Below are 27,081 nucleotides of genomic sequence, written 5' to 3'. Positions count from 1 at the left end.
CACGTTTTACTTTTAAAGATTTCAGTACCTAAAAACGCCAGAAATTTCACTATTTCTCGGCCAATACAATTTACAATAAACCAACTCTGTGTTTTCGCTTTCATTTTCAAGGGTAGCGACACCTGTGACAAAGTATACAAACTAATTATACCTACAAATTCTTGTTTGAGATAGAAATCACTAAAATTCTGGTTTAAGTATAGAATAAACATGGAGTCGTGTGTAAAATGTTGTCATCTTACTTGAGGACACAAATTATAGAATTGTTAATAAATATTAATCTGAAAATTAAATACAAATGATCCTAAGTGTCCGTTCTAGTGAGTGAAGTAGTTTGGTTATTGTGCCTGACCTAGTTCCGTCGTAAATCCAATATATTGGCAGACTAACAGTATGGTTAAAATTGAGGTACTTTGGCATTTATTTAAATTATTCTTCTGTTCTCATGAGCATTGAAATTTATTTCACTCACTATCGGGAACCATTGCGAATACATTGATATATAATAATATTCAATTATGTTAGTTTCTTCGACGATTTGTGTCCTCATTTTAAGCTCTGTTACATGCTAAAAATATACATACTAAATCGCCCCCTTAATAGTATCTCGCTTATTGTCAGAGATAGACCCAACAAACCTTATATGACTATGCTCCACAGGGAACGTTCTATCCAAATATGTACAAATATACAGGGTGTTCCGTTTAAATGAACAAAGTTAACATCAGCGGCCATTTTGTTTGGACTTCAATTGTTTTTCAATCATCATTTTCGAAAAATTCATAAAAAATCGTGTAATTTTTGTATTTCACATTTTTTATAACTCTTAAAACAAAAAAGTTAAAGGGGGGGTCAAAATATAGTGAATCACCCTCTACGTAAAAGAATTGAGAAGTGCATAGAATTAAATGGTGGATTGATAGAAGTGACAAGAACATAAACAACTTTTGTTGTTTCATTATTTTATATTTAAATTTGTCAAAACTAAGAATATTAATAATTTATTGTAATACTACATATTACTAGAGTTTAATTAATAACAATTTTTTATTTTTATTTTGCTTCATGGACAACTTGATATCAACGAAAAAGTAAAGACTTTTGGTTTGGCTACAAAATCGTTATTATTTAAAATTTTTTAATAAAATTTGGTATAGACCCGTTTTGGGGGGGTCCTGAATCCAGTGGTGTAAATGTATTTTTTCTTAAAAAATCCCTAATATGAAATATCAGAATTTTACTAAAATAATTGTCTGTTATGTCAATCCTTGTTAGATGTTTTTGGCGTAAAATTAAGTCTTTCTGTGATTTGAATGGTTCCAACAACTTTTTTTCAGACTGTACCGATAATCACAGTTCGACGTAAATGAAAATTCAAAAAATAATTAAGGTTTATAAATTTTTAAGGCGAAACATTTGCAAAATATTAAAAAGTATGCGAAACACATACTGACGCATACATTTTCTATACCACCCACCTTTTGAGGATGCTAATGGTATTAACCTCAAAGAATATAAACTTCGCTGAAAACTTGGGTAGTCCTTGCTAGAAAATTAATAAAGTAATGGCCTGAACATACCTGTGGGCTGGACCGTTGTGTCGAACTTGTGTAATGACGAGGGGCCTGCTGAGATGGGGGTGATCCGGAACCAAACCGCCCCTCAGGGTGATGCCGAGCGAACCGTCGATTCGTTCTATTGTCACTTCCGTCACCTTTGAGGTCACGCAGAGGGAATTCTGCGAAGCTGCGAACAAACGACATAAGTAGTATGTTTGCTTTACATAACCGATTTCAGATTTCGCTCGTTATGAAGGCGAATCAATCATCCGTGACAGTCGCGAGCTTCCCCAGAATAACACTCGAGTTTTATGGGGGAAATAAAAAAAAACGGGCCCCTAACAAATATTTCTTATACTTATTTTATAGCGTTGTTAAATCAAAACGAGGCAATTGTAGACAATAATGCTTGATTGTTTTCAAATTAAATTGTTTCCTTATCATATATTTGCTGACTGGGACACATTTCACGCCATACACCACGCCACGAGATGATTTATTGGGGACGATGGGAATAGACAAAGACAACGCACTACAACCATATAGTAGGGTGGGGTACCTATATTTGAGTGAAACTACTCAGTTTTAATTCAAGTATTATCACAAGTGAGTAAAATTATCAAAATGCTTAATATTGAACGATTTTTTTTCTAGTGTAGCAGTTTTGTTTCTCAAAAGATTTTCTTTTTCTTTGGATATGCTGTATATGAAAGTACTACCAAAAGTGGAATCTACTCGTATTTTAGTAAAAAATCGGTTACAGACAGAAAATTTCATTTTAATTGTTGCACTTTGCTCCCGCAATATTCCCGTTGTGAAAAGTGGGGTTCGATTCAATCGAATCCCACAATAAGAACCTTTTATTCACTCGAGTTCAATATATTTACACTTGAAATGAAAAGACCGTTATATTACGGCTTTTACTTTGTCAAATATCCACAAATCAAGATAAAAACTTACGTATTGGAGAACGGGCAGTATTGGGAACTCCGACACCATCTATCTGGGGGATTCTAAAGATGAAATATGTATCGCATAAAAGAGGTGTAGCGTCGGGTTTTCATGTTTCCTTCCAATTTTAGAAGCCCTAGATGTTTGGTGTCGAAGTTCGTGTAATCCATTTTTATACCATTTAATACAACGCGAAACATCAGTTTTCAAAGGAGAGTGGTGACCTCAAATTACCGCTGAAGATTTTTTGTACAAAAAAAATATCGAATACATCATTTTATGATTATACAGGGTGTTCGGAAAGGTCGTGTTAAAAATGAAGGGGTATAGTGTTAGAACAAAGGGATGACAAATAAAAACACGACCATTGAATGCACTGTGTATGTTGTATTTATCAATCGCTCTGAACAACTCAACTGCTTAAAATCGAAAACTATTTCAGTTCATAAAATGTATCGGCTAATATTTAAAAATCTATCATAAACAAGAAACGTTCGAGGTCCAGCTGCGTCAGCTCGCGTGGAGGACCACGGTCACCTCGTTTCTTACAAGGTCAGGGAAGGTCAAAAATTTTCCTATAGGGCTTCGTTGTGGAGTTATTCGCCTTCAAAGACAGAAGTTGAAAAACAAATTCCATGACAACAATGAAATTTGAAAAGAATGAAAGTTTAAACTAATATTCAATATGCCTCGATTATACAGGAGCAGACAAAATTATCCATTTATATGTCTATTTGACAGCGTTGCCAAATTTGACGTTTTTCTTTCATAGCTCGATTCCTCTCTCACTTTGCTACAGAAAAGGTATAGCGTATATCAGTCGATATCCTCTTCAGTTTTTGAGAAAATCAAATTTTATTAACAACAAACATTTATTGTGTCAAAAATGTGTTACTAACATTTTTGTAAAAATCTTGGCTTCTACAGAATTAAAATAAAAAAGAGAACTGTTAACTAAGATGTTCAATATGTGTGAACCTTAAATTTTGACCTTTGACCCCGAATAACTTTTTTAGCACACATGGGATCGATGGGGACTTTTGACACTTTATTTCTAATGGCGTACCCAAGGGCTCCACCAAAATTTAGCTCTGTCAGAATTTTCGTTATTTGACCACTATTTTTATGACTAATTTGACCGGACTATATGTAATTACGCGATTTAATAATTATTCCCTACTATTTATAGGAATTTGATAAACAAGACTTTTAAGATGGCCCCAAAGAAAAAAATCTAGAGGATTAAGATCGGGAGACCGAGGCGGCCACGGAAGAGAGTGGTGCACCATCGGGCACAAGCTTCATATTATTTCAAATATTTAAAGGAACGTCTTCCAATGATGGGTTAAGTTGTTCTTGAAGTAAATATAGGTATATATCGCCGTTTAAAATGTCATCAATGATATGTGGTCCCACTAAGTAGCTTCCAATTATTCCCATCCATACGTTAATGATAAATTTTTGATGGTATTTTGTCTGAATAATAGCACGGGGGTTTTCTTCACTTCAAATATGCAAATTCTATTTGGAAAGCGGTGCCCCTGCTCTGTGCCGGTTCTTATGCGAAACAAACACCCTGTATTTCCAGGATACAAATCAAATAGAAGTTGATTTTTGTCAAAAAGGGCATAAAGAATATTTGTATATTTATCTTTATCTGTTGTTAATAATAAAATTAAAGTTATAAATTAAATATTACTTATACAGCGTGGCACAGCGAAAAAAGCCATTTAAAATTTGCCGAGGATTCCATTTCGTTTTTGGCTAATTTCCGGAGCACCCTGTATATCTTTTTGGTCAGGTCACGGACATTTTATTTAAATAAAACGTTAAAATCTCACTCACAATATACATATTTTACATCAGATGCTAATATAACAATTACGATGAATTTTAGATCGCCTTGGGCTTCTGACATGACGGATTTCCTCCGACAATGGGAAGCAGACAAAGGGGTTGGGTTTATTAAACCTCCCTCATAAATATTTATCACTTGGAGGCGAGTTCCGTGCACGAACATTTTCATATTTTTATTATTTAAATGAAATCGGTACTACATTCCGTAGTTCAAGTACGGAGGTGTTTAGACCTCTGAATTAATAGAGTGGAATGTAATCGATAATCATCCCCAGAGGAAAAGGTAACGCGCTTAATTGCGAGCGGAATTAATACAACTTCCTTAAGACGGGCGAAGTTGGATTAAACTTTTTTCGGCGGAAAACGGCAAATGAATTGTAAGGGAACGATAAATTCGACAAAATATTAATTAGTTGATTACTTAATTCAGTAATTAACGTGTTAGTTCGTGAATTAATTAATAATGTTTAATTAATTAATCAATTAGTGGACAATTTAGTGAATTTCAAAAGAATCAGTTTTGAGTATACAGAAATAGTCCAATTAAATCGCAATTTTGGTCAACTTGCCTGAATTTTTGATATAAGTTAGTTTAAGGGCCCCATATTCTTTAAATAGTGTTTTCCGCAAAGACAAATAATTTCAAACATTTAATAACTGAATAATCTAAAGCTTATCAAATAATAGGAATGTTATGTCATGCCACCTGAGTATTTTCAAAGACGCCGCAGTAAAACGAATAAACAGGTGCAAAAAACGATCAAACCATCAAAGTTTTAGGTACTGAAATCTACGAAAATACTAACTTTTTTATATATAATTCCACATGTAAATATTCTTATAACATTTACTTGCTTAGTCCTACATATAAAATTGTTTACTTTTATTTATAAGTACGTGAAAATAATTGTTAAAATGTGGGGTTTGAATAACAGCAAACGCATGTTTTACAAACGCTATTTTTTTAGTTATTATTTTATTTGAGTAAATTTAAATGGTAACAATGAATAAACAAAACATCAAGGATTTTATTTTTGTGCTTACTTTTGTTCTACACTTTTAAAGATTTCAGTACCTAAAAACGCCAGAAATTTCACTATTTCTCAGCCGGGAATATGGCCACCTTAAGGTATATAATAACAATAAGTGACAGTAATGTTTCTTTCAACCCCCAGCCAAGGGTAAAAAACGATAAAATAAAGGGGTTTTTTAATATAATTCAAAAGGGGTAAGAGCTAGAAAAAAAGGATTCTTATAAAAGTTGTAGAGTATAAAATTCTATATAAAAATAGTATATTGACTTTTTCTTATACTGTTAAAATTAACAGAGTTAGGGAGACTAGAAGTAAGGGATGAATTCAGAAATTAAAAAAATCATAAGCAGAATCATGAATGAATAATATATACATTTTTTCATCTACTCTAAAAAATATAAACTTTCTTTTAATTTAATTTAATATTATTATTATTATTATTATTATTACATTTTTTTTAACTTTTAATATAAATGTTATAACAATTTCAATTTAATTGTTAATTTTTATGATTTCAACCTAAAACAATTTTTAAAATTTAAAATAATGAAAAGTTGCTTTCGAAATTTTGTTTTACGATAAAGATAAAAAATCACTTTTTTATTAAAAATTAAAAAAATATATTTCTCTGAAATAGAGTAGACTGAAAAAAAATTATGAAATTCATTAATTTTTCTGCTTGTTATGATTTTTTTAATGTCCGAAATCATCCCTTAACTTCTAGCCTTATACGAGGTTGAGCATATTGAACATAGAAAACAATGGAAACTTTGTCAATAATATCTATACTTTTATCAGATGAATCGACATTCTGCTTGAACGGTTTTGTAAATCGCCATAACTATCGTTAATGGAGTGATCAAAATCCACACTGGGTTGAAGAAAATTACACTCAATATTCTCAGAAATTAAATGTATGGATGAGCATAATCAGAGGACATACCATCAGCCCATTCTTTCTTAGAGAAAATTTGAACCCTAATCGTTATTTACACCTTTTGCTCGAGCAAATTATTCCAGCACTGATTCGTTTATTTCCAAACCAAGCAAATCCTGAACTACTCTCAAATGACGTTTGGTACCAACAAGATGGAGCTCCGCCTCATTATGATGTTGATGTGCGTCGGTACCTAAATAATGTATTTCCACAAAGACGGATAGGGCGAAGAGGATATATTGAATGGCCACCGCGATCGCCAGATTTAAGTCCGCTAGACTATTTCCTTTGGGGTTATTTAAAATCTGTTGTCTACAAGACCGAACCTGTTGGACCGAAGAATTGAAAGATCTAATTAGGATGGCCGTTCTTTTTTTAATATTCAGGTGCTCCTTATTTTGCTATAACAAATTTCAATTTCGTTAAATAAAATTTTTACTCTTTATTTTATTGTTCTATTCAACATTTAAACAACAATAAATCACTAAACCCCATGTCATTGTAATCGGTGAATATCTGTCTCTCTAAAAATGTTAAAATAAACAGGGCGGTCCATTAAAAAAAACTGCCGACAACGCCATGTCTCTAAAAATAAAGTAGATGTTAGAAATTAAAGTACGCATTGAAAAGAATAAATGTACTACAAAAACTTTTGTTAAAGGTATTTTTAAATCAAACTTATGGTTTACCCTGTACACAAGTGTCCCTACACAATTGCCTAACCCGGTTACTGTGTTACTGAAGCAACTAATACGATGAAAATAGTTTATTTGAGTAACTTCAATACTCTTTTAGTTAATTAATTAATTAAGGCATTAATTAGATAATTAATTGATTAATAAACAGTTTACACCAATTTTCGAAAGCAAGCTTAACTATTATATCATTTGGGATATTTACTAGCCATTTGAATATTTTTCACAGTATTAATTAATTAATTAAGGCAATAATTAGATAATTAATTAATTAATAAACAGTTTACACCAATTTTCGAAAGCAAGCTTAACTATTATGTCATTTGGGATATTTGCCTTTTGAATACTTTTCACAGTTAAACGAATAAATAAATGCCACAATATCTGCGAAGAACGTGAAAATCCGCCTTTTGTGTTCGACGTTTCGGTCCCCGAGGCTACGAACGCCCGCGAATTATTTCGCGTGTGGTTTCACTTGCAGACCGCCCCTTTCATCAATAGACACGTTTCAATAAAAATTACATGGAAAATTGGTCTCCCGATAAATCCGAACAATGGCAATTTGATTTTTATTGCGTTCGGGAAAATAAATCAATTAAGGGCCCGCGAGGAGAAATCTGAACAACAGACATAAATTCATTCGAAAAGGGAAGCGACGAGAGAACAGAAAAGGCGTTCGTCGCAGGGGGGAAGCGAAAAGGGGGAGACTCGGTAAACAAGCTTTTTAATTATGCAAACATTTCCGCCTAATGTATTGGGTGTGTTCCCCTCCAGAGGATTTTTTTAAGCACACCAATTGTACTGAAAAATACGCTTTCTTCGCGCCGGCAATTTGCGGCGCCGTTTGTCATCATTTTAGGGCTCTGGAGAGCGTTTAAGCAATTGTTTGAAAGAACTATAATTCATAGAAAGCATTAAACTGCATCTTTTAATTAATTACATCGCATCGTCATATTCAACTCAATGCATGAAGCGAAATCCCAGTGCGATGAACAAGAAGTGCGGCGATTGCGACTCCATGGGCGTATCATTTTAGAAGATTCAAAAAATTAAATATGGGAAAATGTCGATTGTGATGAAAACTAGATTATCCTTACAAATTCTGTACATTCACATTGGATACACCAATCCAAATATTAAGCAGATAGGTAGGTACTTTTTCATTTATACTAAAGTATGTATTCAGCAATTCCGTCCTATTAGACAAAGATGACCTCCTACCATATGCGTGCACCATTTTCTTCATTTTGTTTTGTTATGGAACGTAACCAGCGCTTTAGCTAATTGGACGAGTCTATTTACATAGTGTTGTAACAGTAAGGCGACACAAAATTAGTGAAAAAAGTACAAACCTACTGAAAAATCAGGTGTACCACCGATAAGACACTAGAAACGACGAAAAGTTGCGTTACTTCGTGCGACATAAGTTTTTGTACTTATCCAGATTAATTTAATGGGATTCAGCTTAGAATAGTATGTTGGCTCTTGAAGAATTGAACACAGCGAGCTTTAGCTATTTCCTCTAGTGCATGTTTCATGTATTTGTCTTGTATAGTTCCTAATAATTCTACTTTTATTTACGAGAATTATCGTACATACGAGGATTACGTATTATCTTTGGGATTTGACAGAAACGACTAATGACGTCATCAATTATATTTTTTCCAGAAACATACCCAAATTTTTTGTCCTGTTAAAAAGCTCTCTTTTTTTTAATAAACTTTTATTAGAGAAAATTTTCTATATTACACCCTGTACTCACGCGTCTTTACAAACAACAGTTTCGCTAATGTTTTTAGTTAAGTCGTTATTGGTACATTTTTGTTTAAGTTAATATTATATTAAGAATATATTTCAGGTGTCCATATGACAAACGCGATGTTTCTGTTAAATCTAGACGTAGACGAACATTTCATCGTTAAGGTAAATCGGCTTTAAGGAAACGTAGAGTGGAAAAGTGTCTTAAATTCGATGCACTTAAATCCAAGTAAGTCTTGTAGCAAAAAAAGCTCCTAAATTATTCAAACCTTTCAAACTAACGTATTTGCCGTACCCTGGAGGCTTTTTCTGGATATACTTAGTTTTACTTTAACTTACATGAGAAAGCGCTGATGGTGGATCCAGTGGAATAAAAAATCATTGTAGTCATTGAAATAGTTACGATAACTGGGTAGTTGGTTGTAGAGAGTTTTAAGCAGATTCTAATATAACAATTGGCGCAATACAGAGTTCAAGCGTCGCCAATTTCTTGGCAAATTTATTGATTTTAGAAAATTTTTTCATACAATTTGTTGGGTTCCTATAAATATAAAAGAGATTTTAAAGTAGACTATGTTGGGATACGAGCAAGTATTGACTGTATTTTGCTATAACTTTTGCAAAAATAGATGCCAATAATAACTTTTAGTTTATTCCTAATGTCTTTAATTGGTTCTTCCAAAATGCTAGGAGATAATAGCTACGGACTTCTCAGACGAAAAACTCTAACTTTAGAAATATGCAGTAAAGTTGAAGTATGTTTTTGTGAGAAACAAGTTCAATCGAAAGGTAAACTGTAGTATACCGCTAAAAGTGGCAGGATTGGACTAATAATAATGCATCGATGCATAAGTTTTTAGAGTTTTTATTGAATTCAAAATTTCTTTTTTTCTAATAAATAAAGTATATGAACTAATAGACGAAATACATAAACTAATCAGTTCTGCTCCATTGTCTACGATTGCCTTCCAATGATCTAGCTGTTTTTTATACCACATCTGAAGAAATCTGGTGGTTTGGAATTGAAGAATAAGAATCCACCGAGTCAATTTTTATTGCATTATTTCAATGAAAAAATTTGTTTACGTATATATTTCAACACTCTAAATATAAATGTATTTCATTATAATTATTACAATTACTTAAATAATTTTTGTTGCAACTCACATAATAAACGTGTAGATCCCTAGATCTGGGCGAGGTCCGGAACATTTTCAAAATTGCAAAAATGTTTAAAAAATTTAAAAAATACCTATTTTATTCGAGTTTTTTACTTACATCTTGGAATCTATGCATTTTGGAAGAATATTGAAGAGGAAAAAACTTTTAGAATTTAATTTTGCACAAATTAAAAATGTTTAAATTTATTACCGATGTTGCAAAATAGCAATAAATTGATGAAAAAAGGGCAAAATAATAAAGTTTTTTGGATAATTGTTTAAAATTTTTTTAATAGCTACGGGGGCATTCTAATTTTGGCAAAAAAAACTTTAGAGTATAATAAAACAACACACCAAATTTCATTAAAATTGGTTTAATAGCTTTCGCAAAATAATTTTTTCAAAAAAATTTTGAAAAATATTTTCAAATTTTCAAAATGTTGCACAGTCTCAAATAAAACATCTAGATACTTGAAATTTTTTCACATAAAAAGGCCGCTGAACTCATTGGTTTCTGAAAAATTGAGATCGGTTGATTAGGACAGGACGACCACAGTAAATTTTAAAGTTCACTCTTTTTTTATTTTTAAACAATATTACATTTATCAATTTGCAATTTAGTTTTTTTTTTAAATTATAATTTTAAAGTACTCGGAAAGACGCTTATTTTAAATTAAAAAAAAGTAAAATTCCGATTATTGGTTCTCGAGATATAAGCGGTCAAAGTTTATCGGCATTTACCGTTAATTTATAAACAATTTAGCGATAATCTTTGATCCAGTGGCTTCGTTTTTCCGAGTTTAAGCTGGAAAAAATTTTCATATCCATAAGTTATCGGCAACATAGATAAATCAGCGGAAAAGCTGTCGCTCGCACGCGTGAAAAGTGACTCAAACCACGAAAAGTGGGGGAGGGGGGCTTTCCGAGTATTTTCAAATTACAATATTTGAAAAAAACTAAATTGTAAATTGATAAATGTAATATAATTGTTGAATAATAAAAAAAAGAGTATTAACTTTAAAAATTTACTGTCGCCGTCCTAATCAATCGATTTCAATTTTTTAAAAACCATTTGAAAGGTTTGAGCGGTCTTTTCTATGTGAAAAAATTTTCAAGTGCTTTATTTGAGACTGCAAAATTTTGAAAATTCGAAAATTTTTTTCAAAAAATTATTTTGCGAAAACTATGGAACCGATTTTAATGAAATTTGTTGTTTTTTTTATTATACCATACATTTCGTTTTACCAAAATTAGAATGCCCTCGGAGAAATTAAAACTTTTTAAAAAAATTATCCAAAAAATTTTTTGGATAATTTTTTTTCATCAAGTATTGCTATTTTGCAACATCGGTAATAAATTTAAACATTTTCAACTTCCAGTATATTGTGCAAAATTCCATTCTAAAACTTTTTTCCTCTTCAATATTCTTCCAAAATGTATAGGTTCCAAGATATAAGTAAAAAACTCAGATAAAATAGGTATTCTTTTAAATTTTTTAAACATTTTTGCAATTTTGAAAATGTTCCGGATCTCGCCCAGTCTAGGGATTTACACTTTTATTATGTGAGTTGAACTGGATTGAAGTGGGATATTTCGACAGATCCGCCCCGATCTACTCAGCATTGAAGTAATTGATAGAAGAGAACGCCTTCTTTCTCTCACAACATCAGCTTACGCTGTTGGTTTGCTCATTCTATCGGGATCAAGTCATTCTGTTCTTGGTATTGACGCAAGGCAACATTTTTCATCACCAGTAACAATTTGGACCAAAAACAGTCGATGCTGTTGATGAGCTAAACGATGACGAGCCAACGGCGATAAATGTTGACATGTTGATTTTTGTTGCTTTCGTTCAAAACATGCGACACCCATACACCAATTTTTGAACTTTGTTCATGTAATGCAAATGTCGTATTACGTCCGCCTTGCCTAGTCCATCATAATGGCCAATTGACTGATGTGGAGAATCATTAAAAAGGTCTACTTTGAAACAAGGAAACCAGTTTTTGTGCTGCACCTATCTGTAAGCATTCTGTGTCCTCCTTACTCTATCGAGCTCTATTGAACTCTATTGAACCTCTATTGAAACAATACAATACATTATGTCGGAAATGTTAATTTTTTCAATTTGACACACCATTTTCATTTTCAAATAACTTACAGAAATTTACAAGTTCGAACACTATTCAATTAAACCTAAGAGTATAGTTAGATTACTCTCATAGTCCATTGAAATGAAGGCTGAACCTCCATTTTTTCCTCTGTCGATCAAACCTGGGCGCAAATATGTTTTCGACCCTCAGGAATCCGAATCCGCAAAAATTTTTGACCTAGGTAGTCAGGAAAGGGGTCAAAAGGTCAAAAAACCGTAAACAATAAGGTTTTTCGCAAATATCTCGTAAACTACGACAAGTAGCAAAAAAATAATTGCACCATCGTTTTCCCAGGGAAATTTTACATCGATTTTATGCTATTGCTTATTAAAATTAAATACATTTATGTCATGTTTTGGACAATTACTAAGGAATAGAGGGGAAGTGTATATCTCCGGCGGTGAAAGCTATTTGGGGACTAGTAGAGCGCGCACGCTACATGTATCTGCTGACTCGCAGTTGACAGCTCTAGCAGGTGTGTCGGGAATCGAAATTGTCAATATTTTTATCGTCGCAGATTTTGAATAACAAATATGCATTTGACGTTATTTGCATTGACAGTTCAGTTATTTAGTTTTTGTGAATTGTTATCTTCATAAAAATTCTCGAATCTTTAGTAAATGATTATTTGACAAAGTAAAAAAAAACAAATTATTTGCAGCCAAATAAATGAATCCTCTGTTGTAATTCTTCCAAATGATTTATTTCTGTAGCATAAACTACAGCCTTCAACCTACCCCACAGAAAGTAATCTAGAGGATATAGGTCTAGAGACCGAGGTGGCCATGGAATGGGACCACCTCTACCTATCCACTTGAAAGGAAAATTATCGTTTAACCAATTTATGACATTATGGGTAAAGAGAGGTTGTTGATAGTGTAATGTTAAGCGTACGTTTAACGGTGTATCATCCAATAGTTCTCTTACATCATTTTGCAGAAAGTTTAAGTATCCTTCTGTATTCAGACAAACGGGAAACTGGATTGGTCCAAGTAGCTAGGTCCCCTAAAATTCCTGTTCACAAATTTATTGCAAATCTATTTTGAAAATTTGTGCGCTGTATTGCCTGTATTTAATGGATTTTATACAAAAATGGAACATTCTACCAATATGAAACAAGAGTACCTTTTTTTACTAAAAAACTGAAATTTCATACTTTTNTAAGAAAACTGCTTCTTACCATTTTCGAGAAAACTGCCTTAGTGGGTAATTAGGGAGGGAGTGTGGGTCACGAAATAACAGCACCATCGTGATTCCCGTCCTCAAAGACCCGTGATAAGCCCTTTCCGAACTTTATTTTCCATTTTTCGAGTAATTTCGAAGAAGGGTAGTTTCCACCCTCGAGGGTTGCTTAGGTCAACTGCAATGTAGATATGGTTATTTACTCCGATAGTTCCATAAAAATCCCGATGCGACAAATCCCCACATGCCTAGTACCGACAGCATGGAAGAGGGGGTGATTTTGTACTTTGGGGGTACTTAGGGAGAGAGAGGCAAAAAAATAACACACCACTGAAAGCCTCGTCCTAGAGAATCCGTGATAAGCCCTTTCCGAGCCCACTTTACCGGTTTTCAGGAGATTTCAGAGAAGGGTACTTTCCACCCGGGGGTTGCTTAGGTCAACAGCAATGTTGATATGGTTATTCATCCCGATATTTCCATAAAAATCCGGAAGCGATGAATCCACACATGCCTAGGACCGACGGTATGAAATAGGGGTTGGTTTTTGACGTTGGGGGTAGTTACGGGAGGATAGGGTGAAGAATAACCCAACCATCGTGATCTCCGCCCTCGAAAACCTTGCCGAGGCTTTTTTAAATTCTTCTGTTATTTTTGCCGTTAGAGGCGGGGGTAGGTTCAACCCCCGGGGGTGGGTCCGGGGTGTTCTAGTATAAATAAACTTAATTTATTATTATTAATCGAAAAAAAAACATTCGACGAGCCCTCTCACATGCCCAATACCGAAAACCCGGATTTTCGGGTTGTTTTTGCCCGATAGGGGTAGTTCGCAAGGGTTGTGGAACTCGAAACTATCACCATCGCTTTTCTCATTCTCGAAACGGGGGTAAAATAACATAAAAATATACCAAATTTTTGACACATATGACACACTAATTAATTTAAGAAAAGGTACTACGAGTACAAGCCCTTTTGTGCTATGGATCTCTAAAGTGCGAGTCAAACGCAGTTAATGGGTTAAAATAATGCAAAGTTAGGTTAGGATATTATACTTATTAAGTTTATTTTCATATATTTTAAAGGAAAAATATTTATATCGGTACCTACTCTTTTTAGAAAACGGGAATTATTATTATTAACCTTATATAACTTAGCGGTATAAGATGTCCTCATATATGTAATAACTATAACGACACATTTACACTCCGCTGAACCGTTAAATAGGAAAGAATTACTTGAATGTAACAACTATAATGTGGGGGCGCCACTTACCCAGAGTTTAAAATGTCCCCACTAATATAGTAATCATAAATGTGTAAAATAACTATAATTTTCTATATATGTGGGGACAATGTAAACCATTGCCTAGAAGTGGAACTAAGCGGCATAAATAATTGAAATTAAAATCATAATAATTGGAAAAAAATACCGAAGCAAATGTAGGAGATTTAGATCTTTGCGGTAGTAGTTATGGGTGTAATTCAAGGAAATAGTTGTGGGGACGAGTGCATGGCCCCACAACTGGAAAGGTCCCCACAGCCCTGGTAAATATCAGGCAATTATCCCCACAAGTATAGTAAAACATACACACACACACACGCGAAATGATGCAGCTGCAGATACGTGCTTCTTGTTAGAAAATACCTGAATCTGATTTGGCTTAATAATATATGTTCAAAATAACGGCCGCAGTTGGCTTCGTTTGCAAAGAACATGAAAGGGTAGCGTGAGATAATTATACGGATTTAACTACTCCCGAGAAACTAAATACTATTTAAAATCGTAACGTCACGTTTTACGGACTGCATTCTTGGGAGATTGGAGACCGAGAGATCGTTAGGCTTGTTAGGGTGTACGCGAAAATGCAACTGTTTTTGGAGAGGGCGAAAATTACGAGGTATAAGTTCGCTGACTGACTGGAATTAACATGAAACTTCACAAGATCTAAATAATGAGCTTGTTTGTTTGATATTTACGCAGATATTTGATACTAAATTATACTTATTAATGGTTATATGCGTCTAAAAGTAGTCATTGAAGCTGAAAATCAGCTGTAACCTCCGAATTTTTTTGAAACTGCATGGATTTGCATGAAAATTTAGAATAAGGCTCATCTTAGGCTCAAGTTCAAAAGTAACATAAGCCCGATTGACGCTTTTTGTTTTTTTAGGGGTAAAAACTACCCCTAAGTGAAAAAATTAAGTTTTAAGCATTTTATTGATAAAAATCTTGTTCAAGCATAAAGATTAAATAATGTCCCATATTCTCGAACAAGTTTTATGATATATTTGATATTTTAGACCCTTTATTTAACCCTTAAAAACTACCCTTATTCGGAAAATAATGATAAAAAATTACTTTTTAAAGATTTGGAATGATTAAATCGTGCAATTATTTAAAATAAAAGTTACCTTATTGCTAATAAAAGAATTTTCCCTTTTCAACCCCTAAAAACCACCCCTGTATTGACAAAAATGAAAAAGAATTACTTTTTAAAAGCTTGGAATACTTTAACGGTGCAATTATTTAAAATAAAAATTCCCTCATTGCTTATGAAAGAATTTGTATCTCATAACACTTTTCAACCCTTATAAATCACCCCTGTGCTAATAAAATGATAAAAAATTACGCTTTAAATCTTGGAATGCTATAATTGTGCAATAATTTAAAATAAAAATTCCCTTATATTGCTTATGAAATAATATTTTATTTTTACCATTTTCAACTCTTATAAACTACCCCTTTACCAACATTAATGTAAAATACTTTTATTATAATCGACTTTTAAATATAATCAATCATAAAAAAAATTGCTACGCTGCATATAAATAATCACAATAAATTTTTTTACTTATTTTATTTGTATAATACAGAGAGATCGAGAATGTTTGACCGGATTCTGAACGTACCCTGTCTCAATTGCTATCAAAACTGATTTCCGTTTGCTAAAATTACTTTTTTCCGTGCGATTTCATGGTGTTCTGTGGCGATTTCACAATTTGACGTTCTGTTCATTGGCGCACGGATTTTTTGGCTTGAATATTATTTTGTAGATTTTGTTGTTACCTGATATATTTTGCGACATTATAAAACAGTATTTTTCAATACTACAGTTAGAGTAGGTGGATATTATACGTGAGTAATTAATTTATTGCGTATGTTGTTCTCTAACCTAATCGGTTTTTTAATTTAGGTTAACATGGCATTTTCATTAGAACATGATAAATTTCTTCTGGAGGCCTATTTTCGTAGTGGACAAAACAATGGTAATGGTTGGAAATATTCGATGAATTCGTGTCATTTACAATTTCAAGAACAATTTCCAAATGATGAAATTGATTATGAAATTTTTTCGAGACACGTGAAGAGATTAGTGGAACGCTTCCATAACACTGGAAGTGTTTGTAGAGGAAAATCTCCAGGCAGAAAGTCTATTCTTACAGAGGAAGTCTTGGAAGATGTTGAAAACCGCTTACGAGCTAGTCCAACCAAATCACTACGTCGGTTATCTGCTCAAACAGGTACTTAATAACAAATATTTATTCTAAAATTTGTATCATTATTCCTAAATTGTTTATAGGAATATCATATGGATCATGCCATAAAGCAGTAAAGAAGTTGCATTTTCATCCTTATAAAGTTAGTGTTGTGCAGGAACTACTTCCGTTAGATTTTGGAAAACGTGTGCAATACTGTAATTGGTTTAACGAAAATCTGAATGACGACGATATTCTAGATCTAACATTTTTTTCTGATGAAGCGTGGTTTCATTTAAGTGGGTACGTAAACTCCCAAAATTATCGCTCTTGGAACACAGAAAACCCTAATATTTTGCGTGAAACAACTCTGCACCCTATTAAACTTGGTGTTTGGGTAGCTATGTCACGTAGAAGAATAATCGGACCATATTTTTTCCGTGAAAATGTAACTGGGCAGGTATATCGGCAGCAAATATTGTTACCATTTTTTGAGGAACTTCACGACGATGAAATCCATCATGGATACTTTCAGCAAGATGGCGCAACAGCTCACACCTCTAACGAAACTTTAGAGTTGATTAGAGAGTATTATGATGATCGAATAATTAGTCGAGATAGATGGCCACCACGTTCTCCTGACCTTACACCCCTAGACTATTATTTATTTGGTTTTTTAAAAAATTCAGTATTTGCTCAACGGTTACACACGATTGAAGAACTTCAAGAGGCAATTACAAACGAAATTAGGAGTATTACACAAAATGTTTTACAGAATGTATTTAATAATATGAAAAGAAGAATTAATACCTGCTTGAACAACAATGGACATCATATTGAACATTTATTGTAAAAATATAGATATTTTTATGGATTTTATGTAATTTTAAGGTAAAATATTCAATAAAATGTGAAAAAATTCCAATTACTCTGTTATTATATATTGCATGTAACTGTTGTTTATTGCTCTCGGTCATACAGACAATCCTACCATCTAACATAATCAAGCACTTCCAACTGCTTGCATTTGCTTGAAGCAAATTTTTTTAAGACACTTTTCCTGAATTTCGACAGCTAACTAAAATGTTCAGCATAAATTTTTGGGCTGGATCGCTTGCGCTGGATATTCAGAAGTGTGAAAGCAGTAGCTGCAAAATAGTCGTCTTATAAGCATACAGCAGTTTGCTTTGATGAAAAACAGCAGCTTGCAGCGTATCGCTGTATAGCTGAATCGTCTTAGATGCCAAGAATGTAGCCACAATAGTGCTTCTGTTTTAAAATTAACTCATAACGTTTTAAAAATAAAATCGCTGAAGCACTTACAGTCGTTATTCAAAATTAGCTACATCAAACTTTGATTTAAAAGTTTTTCTAATTGTAAATGAAATAAGAATTTTGGAAAAGTTAGGCTAAACCTACATTTGATTCTGTCATCCTCTTTAATAATAATAACAATAATAACATTTATTGGTCCATCAGTATTGCTTAATTTGTGAAATAACTTTGATTTTTGTTAAATAATTGATATTTTTATTATGAATTTCCATTTTGACAGTAACCTAATTTATTTGACGTTTGAACGTAATTATTTGTTTACCATTAAAATCCCTCAACCTGCGCTCATGATTCTAGTATTGGTATCAAAAACTGGTATGCCGCACATCAAAAATCAGTATGAGGCGGCATGGTCAATCATTCTCGATCACCCTGTATAATACATAATATATAAAAATGGGAAAGCCTATTTTGCTCCGAAAAAATGTCATTGGTTTTTTTACCATAACTCGGTTAATTTTGAAGCTATAGTATCCTACAAAAAAGCATATTAAAGATAATTTCAAGAGCTGTAAGATCGTTTTTTAAAGGGAAAGGATCGAAATGCTCGAGACAGGTCGTTTTTTACTAAAATGAATACTTCAAACGGCGATATCTCTTTTATTTTTTATGCTACAGGAATAAAAAAAGCAAAATATTTGTTGAAAAAAAAGCTACATTTTTTCTATCATTTTTTAAGTATCTTTCATAGTTTCAGAGTTATTATATAAATAAGGCATTTTTTTTTGAATAATGACAAATACGTTTTCAACTTTTACCGTACATTATTAAAAAAATACGCATTCTAAACCGGTCTAATTTCAGGATCGTATGAAAAACACTAAAACAAAACTAATAGTAAAGGGTCTACGATTAATTTTAATTCTGATAGAAATGGTACAGCGTTTACTGCTTATTTTTCCATAAAAAATATGAGCGACCCATCTTTTTGACGATAACTCCTTCAATTTTGCTCTAATCAACTTTTATAAGTGATCATTTTGAAGGTCTTTTTGAGAACTACAAAAAACTCCAGGAGCGTTATACACGTAAAATTAATCCTTTTTCCGTTATTTGACGTTGAATACATCGATTCGAGTATTCCCCCCAAAACAAGTCCCCTTCCATTAACCATATTTCGCTTTGTATAGGACGTACAACACTTTTTAAAAGCGATTTTCTTTGTTTATTTATAAGCTACATTTTTGTTCATTACACTTTTTTTTTAATAAAATGCGTAGTTTTTGAGTTATTCGCGAAAAATTCTTTGAAAAAGTGTTTTTTTTTTCACTAAAAATTCCAAGTTTTCAATCGTGGATAACTAAAAAACTTGATTACTCGAAAAAATTCTTCGAATATTTTTTGCTCAAAATTTGATTCTCTATCAACTCCCAACAGGGTAGAAGCGTCAATGTCCATTGACCTTTCCTTTAACTATCTGCCAAATTTCAAGTCCATCGGTTCAGTTTCAAAGAATTCGGAGGAGAAAAGTTTAAATAGCTGTACTATAAGCATAATTCACACTAGCTTGTTGTCTTTGCTAGGTTGCCAAATTTTCAGATTTATCGGATCAGTATTTTCCGAGTTTCATAATTATCTGGTCCAAAAACAAGGTTTCTACAACAACTTGGTATCAACCTATTTAATCTATAGGGTTTCAGAGTTGCATCTGAAGAAGATCTAAGTAATATAAGCTGAAGTAATACCTAATTTCCTTTGATCAATCAGCTTGATGGTATAATGGTAATGGTATAACAATGTAGTACACGAACTAGAGACAACGATTAATGTCTACAAATAAGGTGGATAAAGTAGAAGAACAAAAAAATAATCGTATTCAAATTAAGTGCCACTGCAGACTTGAGGCAGGTATCTGGAATAACATCTAAAGCTAAAAAATAGGGCAGGGGTCTTTCTTGTTAAGGAAAGAGCTCATTTTTATCTCGGGGCGCGCACATAAGAAGTCTCTTATCTGATTAAATTCCTTGTACAGGTTCCTCCGTATCTGAACGCGGGGCTCCAGAACCGATAAGAAACTTCTAATTGCGGAAAGTTCCGTAGGCATCCCGCATATGATATTCAAATTAGAGTCATACATTAGGCAGGTATGTAAGAACAAAGTGGAAGAGATAATAGCCTCGAAACTTGAAGCTCCTACATCGAGACAACTGCTCATTTTAAATTAAATCATTTTGTAGTTGAGACAAGGCAGTTTATTCTCGGGACACGTTTGATGAATTTGGGCTCTAAAATAATAGCGAGGGGAAGTTGTTCAATTTTAGACGACGGACGGGGGTATCCAATGTTGAAACCGTTTTTGAAAATAGGTTGTGTGATTTTATGAAAGATGCTGTGGAGCATTTCAGATAAAATGTAGGGATACAGAGTGTTTCAGAAATAAGCGCGTTCCTTGAAAAGGGTGATAGAGCAACTAAATAAGCAACTTTTAATAAGCAACTGATGGTCTAAAACTGGTATGGGCAACCTTTGCTTAGCTGAGGGCGTAATTTCGGAACTTAATCAGGTCGCGGGCTGTAGGCAAGAAATAAGTAGGTAGTAGTGAATAAATTCACACATTTTTTTATTTATTAATTATAATAGCATAATCAAACATATAAAAAGCAAATTAATAAAAAAAAGATAGAAAAATCAAATGAAAATTTATGAGATACTTAAGTTTGAAGCTGAGAAACAAGATGATCAATATTGGGGTCAATATCAGTAGTACATAGGCGCAAAGTGTTTTCTAAATTAATATCTGTAAGCCGAGTACTTATTTTTATTAATTTTCATGATTGAAAAAAAGCTGCTCACATTTATACGTGCTTCAGAATGTGCAAATTAATGTTCGCGCGAAAACTCTCAGCTGTGGATACTTTTTTTCGGAAAGGTATGTTCTGTAAAATTCGCTAGTTGCACATCATCAGATTTAGACTTCTAATATGAGTCTTCTTGAAGCTCGATCAACTCCATCGGAGCATCTTCCACATTACACTTACAAGGATTTGCAAAAATATTAAAAGTGCTATCCGTATTTTTAAAATCGGAAAATCGATCAGTGAATTGCTCTGACAGTAGTACCAGCTCTTCAGGATAGCGACCGTATTCAATGTTTTCGTGGCTTGATAATGTTAAAAAATGAAAACAGTTTTTACTTCTCATTTGTGTTTCCCACAAGCGAATTTTGTTTTGAAAAGATTTAAGATGACTGAACAGCTGATTTACAAATTGCCCTTGTTTTTGAAGCTTCAAGTGTCCTGTGATGTCTACCAGGAATGCCAAGTCACAAAGCCAAGTTGGATCACAAATTTGCGGCAATATTTTCTCTTCCATTTCCATAAAATCAACTATTTCTTTTCTAAGTTCATAAAACCATTCTTGCACATTCATAGAGGTTGCTCTTTCCTTCAGAATTCCTATAAAACCTTTTCGTGAACCGACCATTGAAGGCGCACCATATGTGCACACTCCAATTAATTTACACCACTGCAAACTATATTGCTCAAAAGTACTTTGTACCTCGGCAAAAATATCTTTTCCAGTAGTGGTCCCTTGTAGCGGCCGTAAAGTCAGTTATTCCTCTGTCACTGTAAATTCTTCATCAACACTTCGTATAAAAATAGTTAACTGAGCTAAGCTGAGATAAATCTGTACTCTCATCCAAAGCAATCCAAAGTGCTTGAAAACCTATCGGTCAATGTTTTTTTGATATCACTAGCCATCATATCTGTACGTCGAACAACAGTACGTCGCGATAAGCTCACTTTCTCAAACTCTTTCTTTACTGGGCACAAAAGTTCTGCAACTTCTACTAGGCACTCTTTAACAAACTGTCCCTCAGAAAATGACTTCGATGTTTTCGCTATTTTGAAACTAATTATAAAACTAGCTTTAACAACACTGTCTAGATTTGATTTTTGCGAATGGAACATTTGTTGCCGTTTCCTTAAATCGGTAATGAGTTTTTTAATTTTATCCTTTCTTAACTGGCTCGTGAGTAAATTATATTGAGCGAAATGCTTGCGGCTTGCTCACAGTAGGCCCATAATATCGAGTTTGAGACAGCCTGTACATTAACACCATATCTGCTAGTTCTTGATCAGAAACCATTTTATACACTGACTAAGTAATACTGCAACACACAACGCACGTGCACAAGATGCACATAGTCGGCTTACATTTATGACTAATTTTCTCAATTAATTTTCTCGAAAATGGAAGCATTTAGACCATCAGTTGCTTAATAAAAGTTGCTCATTTTCATGCTCTCTAACGCCATTTTCAAGGAACGTACTTATTTCAGAAACACCTTGTATTGATTTGAAATTGTACGTTCCCTTTGTTTTCACTAGACGGCAATTGGTTGAAATTAAGCACATGAAATCATTTTCTAGAATAACGCATGTCACAATAAGTCTCTGTTGTATTCGTGATATTAATGTTCAACAGTCTTAGCATGTGAAAGACAATATTTCTAGTTATTCACACAGATTTCATACATACAGGCTCAAAAAATAATCCAAACAATCCGATTTCCCAGTGTAGCCTGGACCTGGAACACAGACCCATTAAAATGTCTGTCGCAGGGCAACCGCTTCAAATTGTTTTTGCCTACCTATAATGGAAAATTAATATTTGATTTAACTTAAGGTTATGTTCCGTTCCGCCTACGAAAACAGGAAATTAATATTTACAACGCGACGTAGTTGGTATCATTGTATTTATTAGTGTGGATGACAGCGAAATTGGGAAGTTTAAAATGTACGCCGGCTCACGGCATCCCTGTTTGTCTTGGGTTGTTTAAATATTAATTAATTCGTACAAACTTTCTGTATCCGACGAATATGCTGGGTGTTCGCGAAGATTGTAGCAAAGTTCAATGTAAGTTTACAGTGCAGGGTGTTCGGTGTATCACGGGAAATGCGTTTTTCTTGAAAATTATGAGGGTAATTCAATGCTGAAAACGGCTTATAATTTCATGGCTGTCGTGAAAAATTTTCCATACACCGAGTTTTTGAAAGTGAAGATTTAATTACACACGTCAACATTTGATCTAGGGACAATCGTCAGAAGTGCCTACGGTATTAGGTATTTTTTGGGTCGCTGATCACGAATCCGAGGTCGGTTAAGCTCCATCATATCAGGTTCAAGGTGATTTGAAGGTCAAATCAAGAAATGATCTCCAAAAAATCTGAAAAAATTCATGCTTATGTTTTAGAAGTCACTGAACCCGAATCCAAGGTTTGTTTACCTATACGATATACCCTAGAAGTCAGTCAAGGTCATTCCAAGGTCATTCATGAAGTATTTTGGACAGAAAAGTTAAAATCAGTCTGAAAAATCATAAAAAATTCGTCTGAATGTTTTTGAGGTCACTGAACGCGAATCCAAGGTTATTTAATAAAAATACTGATCAACTCAGGAACGTTATCCTTGTAACGGTATCGGTTTTCGTATGTTTCGTTGTTTGCATCCCTCCTAAAACCAATCACGTATTCTGATACACTTGCATTTTAGAGCTTTTTTACATTTATTATTTTTTTGTCTGTCACATTTAGGTAAAAGACTGAGCAGTAATCAAGTTAAGGAAGGGCCAGGGCTAACACAAGCCACTTGCGTAACTTAAAAAACATAAAATGCAGAAATAATTTGACTTAATGATATAATGCGTGCTTGACTTCTTTTGCTAATGCAACAACCTGAGGTTTTGAGTCAAGTAAATCCCTTGCCATGGTGACCGTGTCAACGTATGGGATAGTCATATGTCAACTTTCTTAATCAGAATAGTAGAACGAAAGTAAACCATCAGAAAAAGATACTATATCACCATACAAATGTGTAGATGGTTATACGTAGACAGATGGAAACTCTTTGAATACCTTTAATTACCTCCAGATCAACTCAGTGACCCCGAAAACACTTCAATACACTTTTGAAATTTTTTTACACAACTTTTTCTAAATTTAACCTTCAATTCACCTTGAACCTGACGTGATGGAGCTTAAATAACCTTGGATTCGCGTTCAGTGACCTCTAAAACATAAGCATTAATTTTTAAGATTTTTTGGAGGTCATTTCTTGATTTGACCCTCAAATCACCTTGAACCTGACGTGATGGAGCTTAAATAACCTTGGATTCGTGTTCAGTTACCTCAAAAACATTCAGACGAATTTTTTTCAGATTTTTCAGACTGATTTTAACTTCTCTATCCAAAATACTTCATGAGTGACCTTGAAATGACCTTGAATGACCTCTAGGGTGTATACAACCTCGGATTCGGGTTTAGTGACCTCTAAAACATAAGCATGATTTTTTCAGATTTTTTGGAGGTCAGTTCTTGATCTTCAAATCACCTTGAACCTGATGTGATGGAGCTTAACCGACCTCGGATACGTGATCAGCGACTCAAAAAACCTTTATATACCATAGTTACTTATGACTAGATCAAATGTTGACCTGTGTTATTGTGAGGGGTTATTTACTAACTTAGCGTCACTTCTTTCGAGTTACTTTTTTGATATTATCATCCTACTACCACTATTCAGAGGTACTGAGTCAAGGGTGAGGGTCAAGTGAGTGGGGTATAAAATGTGGTAAATGGTCGGGGGTAATGGTTGTCTGAGAGTAAAAATATGTTGGTTGGCCAATACTCATGATCAGTTAAATCCATCAATCTTCTTAGGGGCAGTATTGGGGCCATTGGGGGGAAGAGGTTTGATGGTCGGTGGTGGTGTGGGTGAGGGTATGAGTCAGGGGAGGGGTTATATGGTCGGTAGTTGAAGGGTCATAGGGGTGGTTGTTTGGTTGGACTACAAGAATAAAAATTGTTTCACATTCAGAAATCAGTTATATCTCCGTAGCTCCTTGGGGGTGGATTTTTGGGGGAAGGAGGGGTTATAGGACTTTTGATCTACATATTGAGAACTATCAACCTGCAAAATTTCAAGAAAATTAGCCGAAAGCCATTTTCCATAAGAAAAGTGCGGGGTCCTTTCCCTCTCTTTCGAAGTCTGGGGTCAGAAATCATAAAAAACAAGAGTTAACCTTCAAATAACCTTGAACATGTCTTTAAAATACAAATCAACCACGTACACGACTGTTAAATTTCCCGCTCTTTTAGAATACGGGAACAAAAATTGTGTTACCAATAAAAGACGAGTTGACCTTCGAATAACCTTGCACATAACTTTAAAAAATAAATTAATCACGTATCCGAATATAAAGTTTCTTGTTCTTTCAGCATTCGGGCGTCAGAAATTGTACTGCCTTTAAAAAACAAAAGTTGACCTTCAAATAATATACCTTGAACAAGAGTTAACTTCGTCAAACGGACACCGAATTCGGATTCAGCGACCCCAAAACGTAGGGATATCGGACATTGCATTTTTCCCCCTTGTAGACTAGAACTAGAACTGTAGAGTACAGCAATATCACCGGTATTAGGACATCTACCTATATTAGCTTGTAAAATAACTACACAGTGTGTTTCACTATTGTGTCCTGAAGAGCGAAAACGAGAAGGAAAACTTTATAAATCTCTGAGAAAATGTCATTCTTCGAAAACAGTCCTGTATATTTTTGCACTCTTAAAAATATTACTATTTTACTGATTTCATATACAGGGTGATCAAAGTTTTGAAAAAATTAAACGTTTTAGTAGTAACCATTTGTTTCAGTAGTAACATAATTTTTGAGATGATCGAGATGATTGTTGACTTAGCTCTTTTGGGTTGGCATTGTGAAAAATTCTTTTAATAAGATATTTTGTGTATGATAATGCAACATATTATTCCCTCTCGACAGCAGCTCTCAACATGTTTTGTATTATGTACGTCAATATTTATTCTTTGTGTATCATATGGTTCAATATAACAAGAATTGCCCTTAAAAAAAATTCAAAGTTAGTAAACATCCTGTCGATATTCCTGTGCTAAAACAAAAAGTTTGTCACAGTTTCCCCTTTTTTAAAGCTGCCCGAAGGTGTTATTTAGAAAAATAAACTTCAGTCCCGAAAAAACACATCACTTTACAAAAGGATATTAAAAAATAACAGCGAGAACGTAGATTTCCTGTACTTTCCGGCCTAAGGTCAACATGCCAGTCGAGTTTTATGGTCGATATGGTGACAAATTGATGGTTCCAATGAGGAGGCGGCGTGCGTGGTAATGATATTGAAGGATAAAGATAACATATTTATGTATACCGCTGATCCTTGGTCATTGCGTGATGCGTAGATCGTGCTCTCTAATAAAAATTGGCGTAATGAACGATAGAGTTCGCTATTTCAAGTCGTGGATGAGTAAGTATGAGCTTTCCAATATATTTTTTTATTTAAAAATATTTAACTGGGGTATAGTTCCTTTACTAAAATAAAAAAAAAAGTAGTTAAGGAGTTATTTATATTTTTATCCAACACTTGTATATAATGTTACTATAATTTCTTTGGTTTTAAAGGAATAGTGACTACAAACAGTATTGTATTGACCGTTGCTAGGCGGTTGCTAGGAAAACTGTAAGATTTTTTTACCAAGCTGTGCGATTTTTTTACCGTACGTAATAGGAATCTTACATTGATCGCAGACGGTATGTTTTTAAGTATTTACAGTAGTGGTCGTAGGTAAATAACTATTTTGTGTGACATTTTGTTAACCTTATCTTGTTAATTTAAGGGGGATATCAAATAACGAGCGTTCAAATAAAAACGTGGTCAAGTTGGTTCTGAAAATTTGGACGTAGGGCGTAGCGTATAGCAAATGAACTTAAACGTCATCTGTCAAAGCGCTATATCGCCGCTATCAATTTGAATATTTTCGTTTTAAAAAGAGTTTAAAATGGTGTTTTCTCAAGAACAAAAAGTGTATATCATAGAGTCCTACTTTAGAAATGGACGCAAGATTGATGGAATATGGAAGTATTCTATTGAGGAATGTTTCATAGAATTTCAAAATCAATTTCCCGGCGTTGTTGAGTACAAAATTTTTCAAAGTGCAGTTCAGCGTTGTGTTAA

General features: G+C 33.6%; 1 protein-coding gene across 2 annotated transcripts in view; it reads right to left on the bottom strand.

Moving 5' to 3' along the window:
- LOC108917147 (glutamate receptor-interacting protein 2) overlaps positions 1-27,081 on the bottom strand; it is a 170,915-nt gene that overhangs the window by 71,457 nt on the left and 72,377 nt on the right. For both annotated transcript variants that reach the window (XM_023454247.1, XM_018723619.2), the window contains exon 3: positions 1,581-1,746. In XM_023454247.1, the coding sequence (XP_023310015.1) occupies positions 1,581-1,746 (166 nt within the window). The remainder of the gene's footprint in view (positions 1-1,580; positions 1,747-27,081) is intronic.

The sequence above is a fragment of the Anoplophora glabripennis genome, unplaced genomic scaffold, assembly GCF_000390285.2.
Source record: "Anoplophora glabripennis isolate ALB-LARVAE unplaced genomic scaffold, Agla_2.0 scaffold85, whole genome shotgun sequence".
In the NCBI taxonomy this organism is placed as follows: domain Eukaryota; kingdom Metazoa; phylum Arthropoda; class Insecta; order Coleoptera; family Cerambycidae; genus Anoplophora; species Anoplophora glabripennis.
The sequence above is the reverse complement of the archived record's forward strand: the minus strand, read 5'-3'. Positions and strand labels throughout refer to the sequence as shown.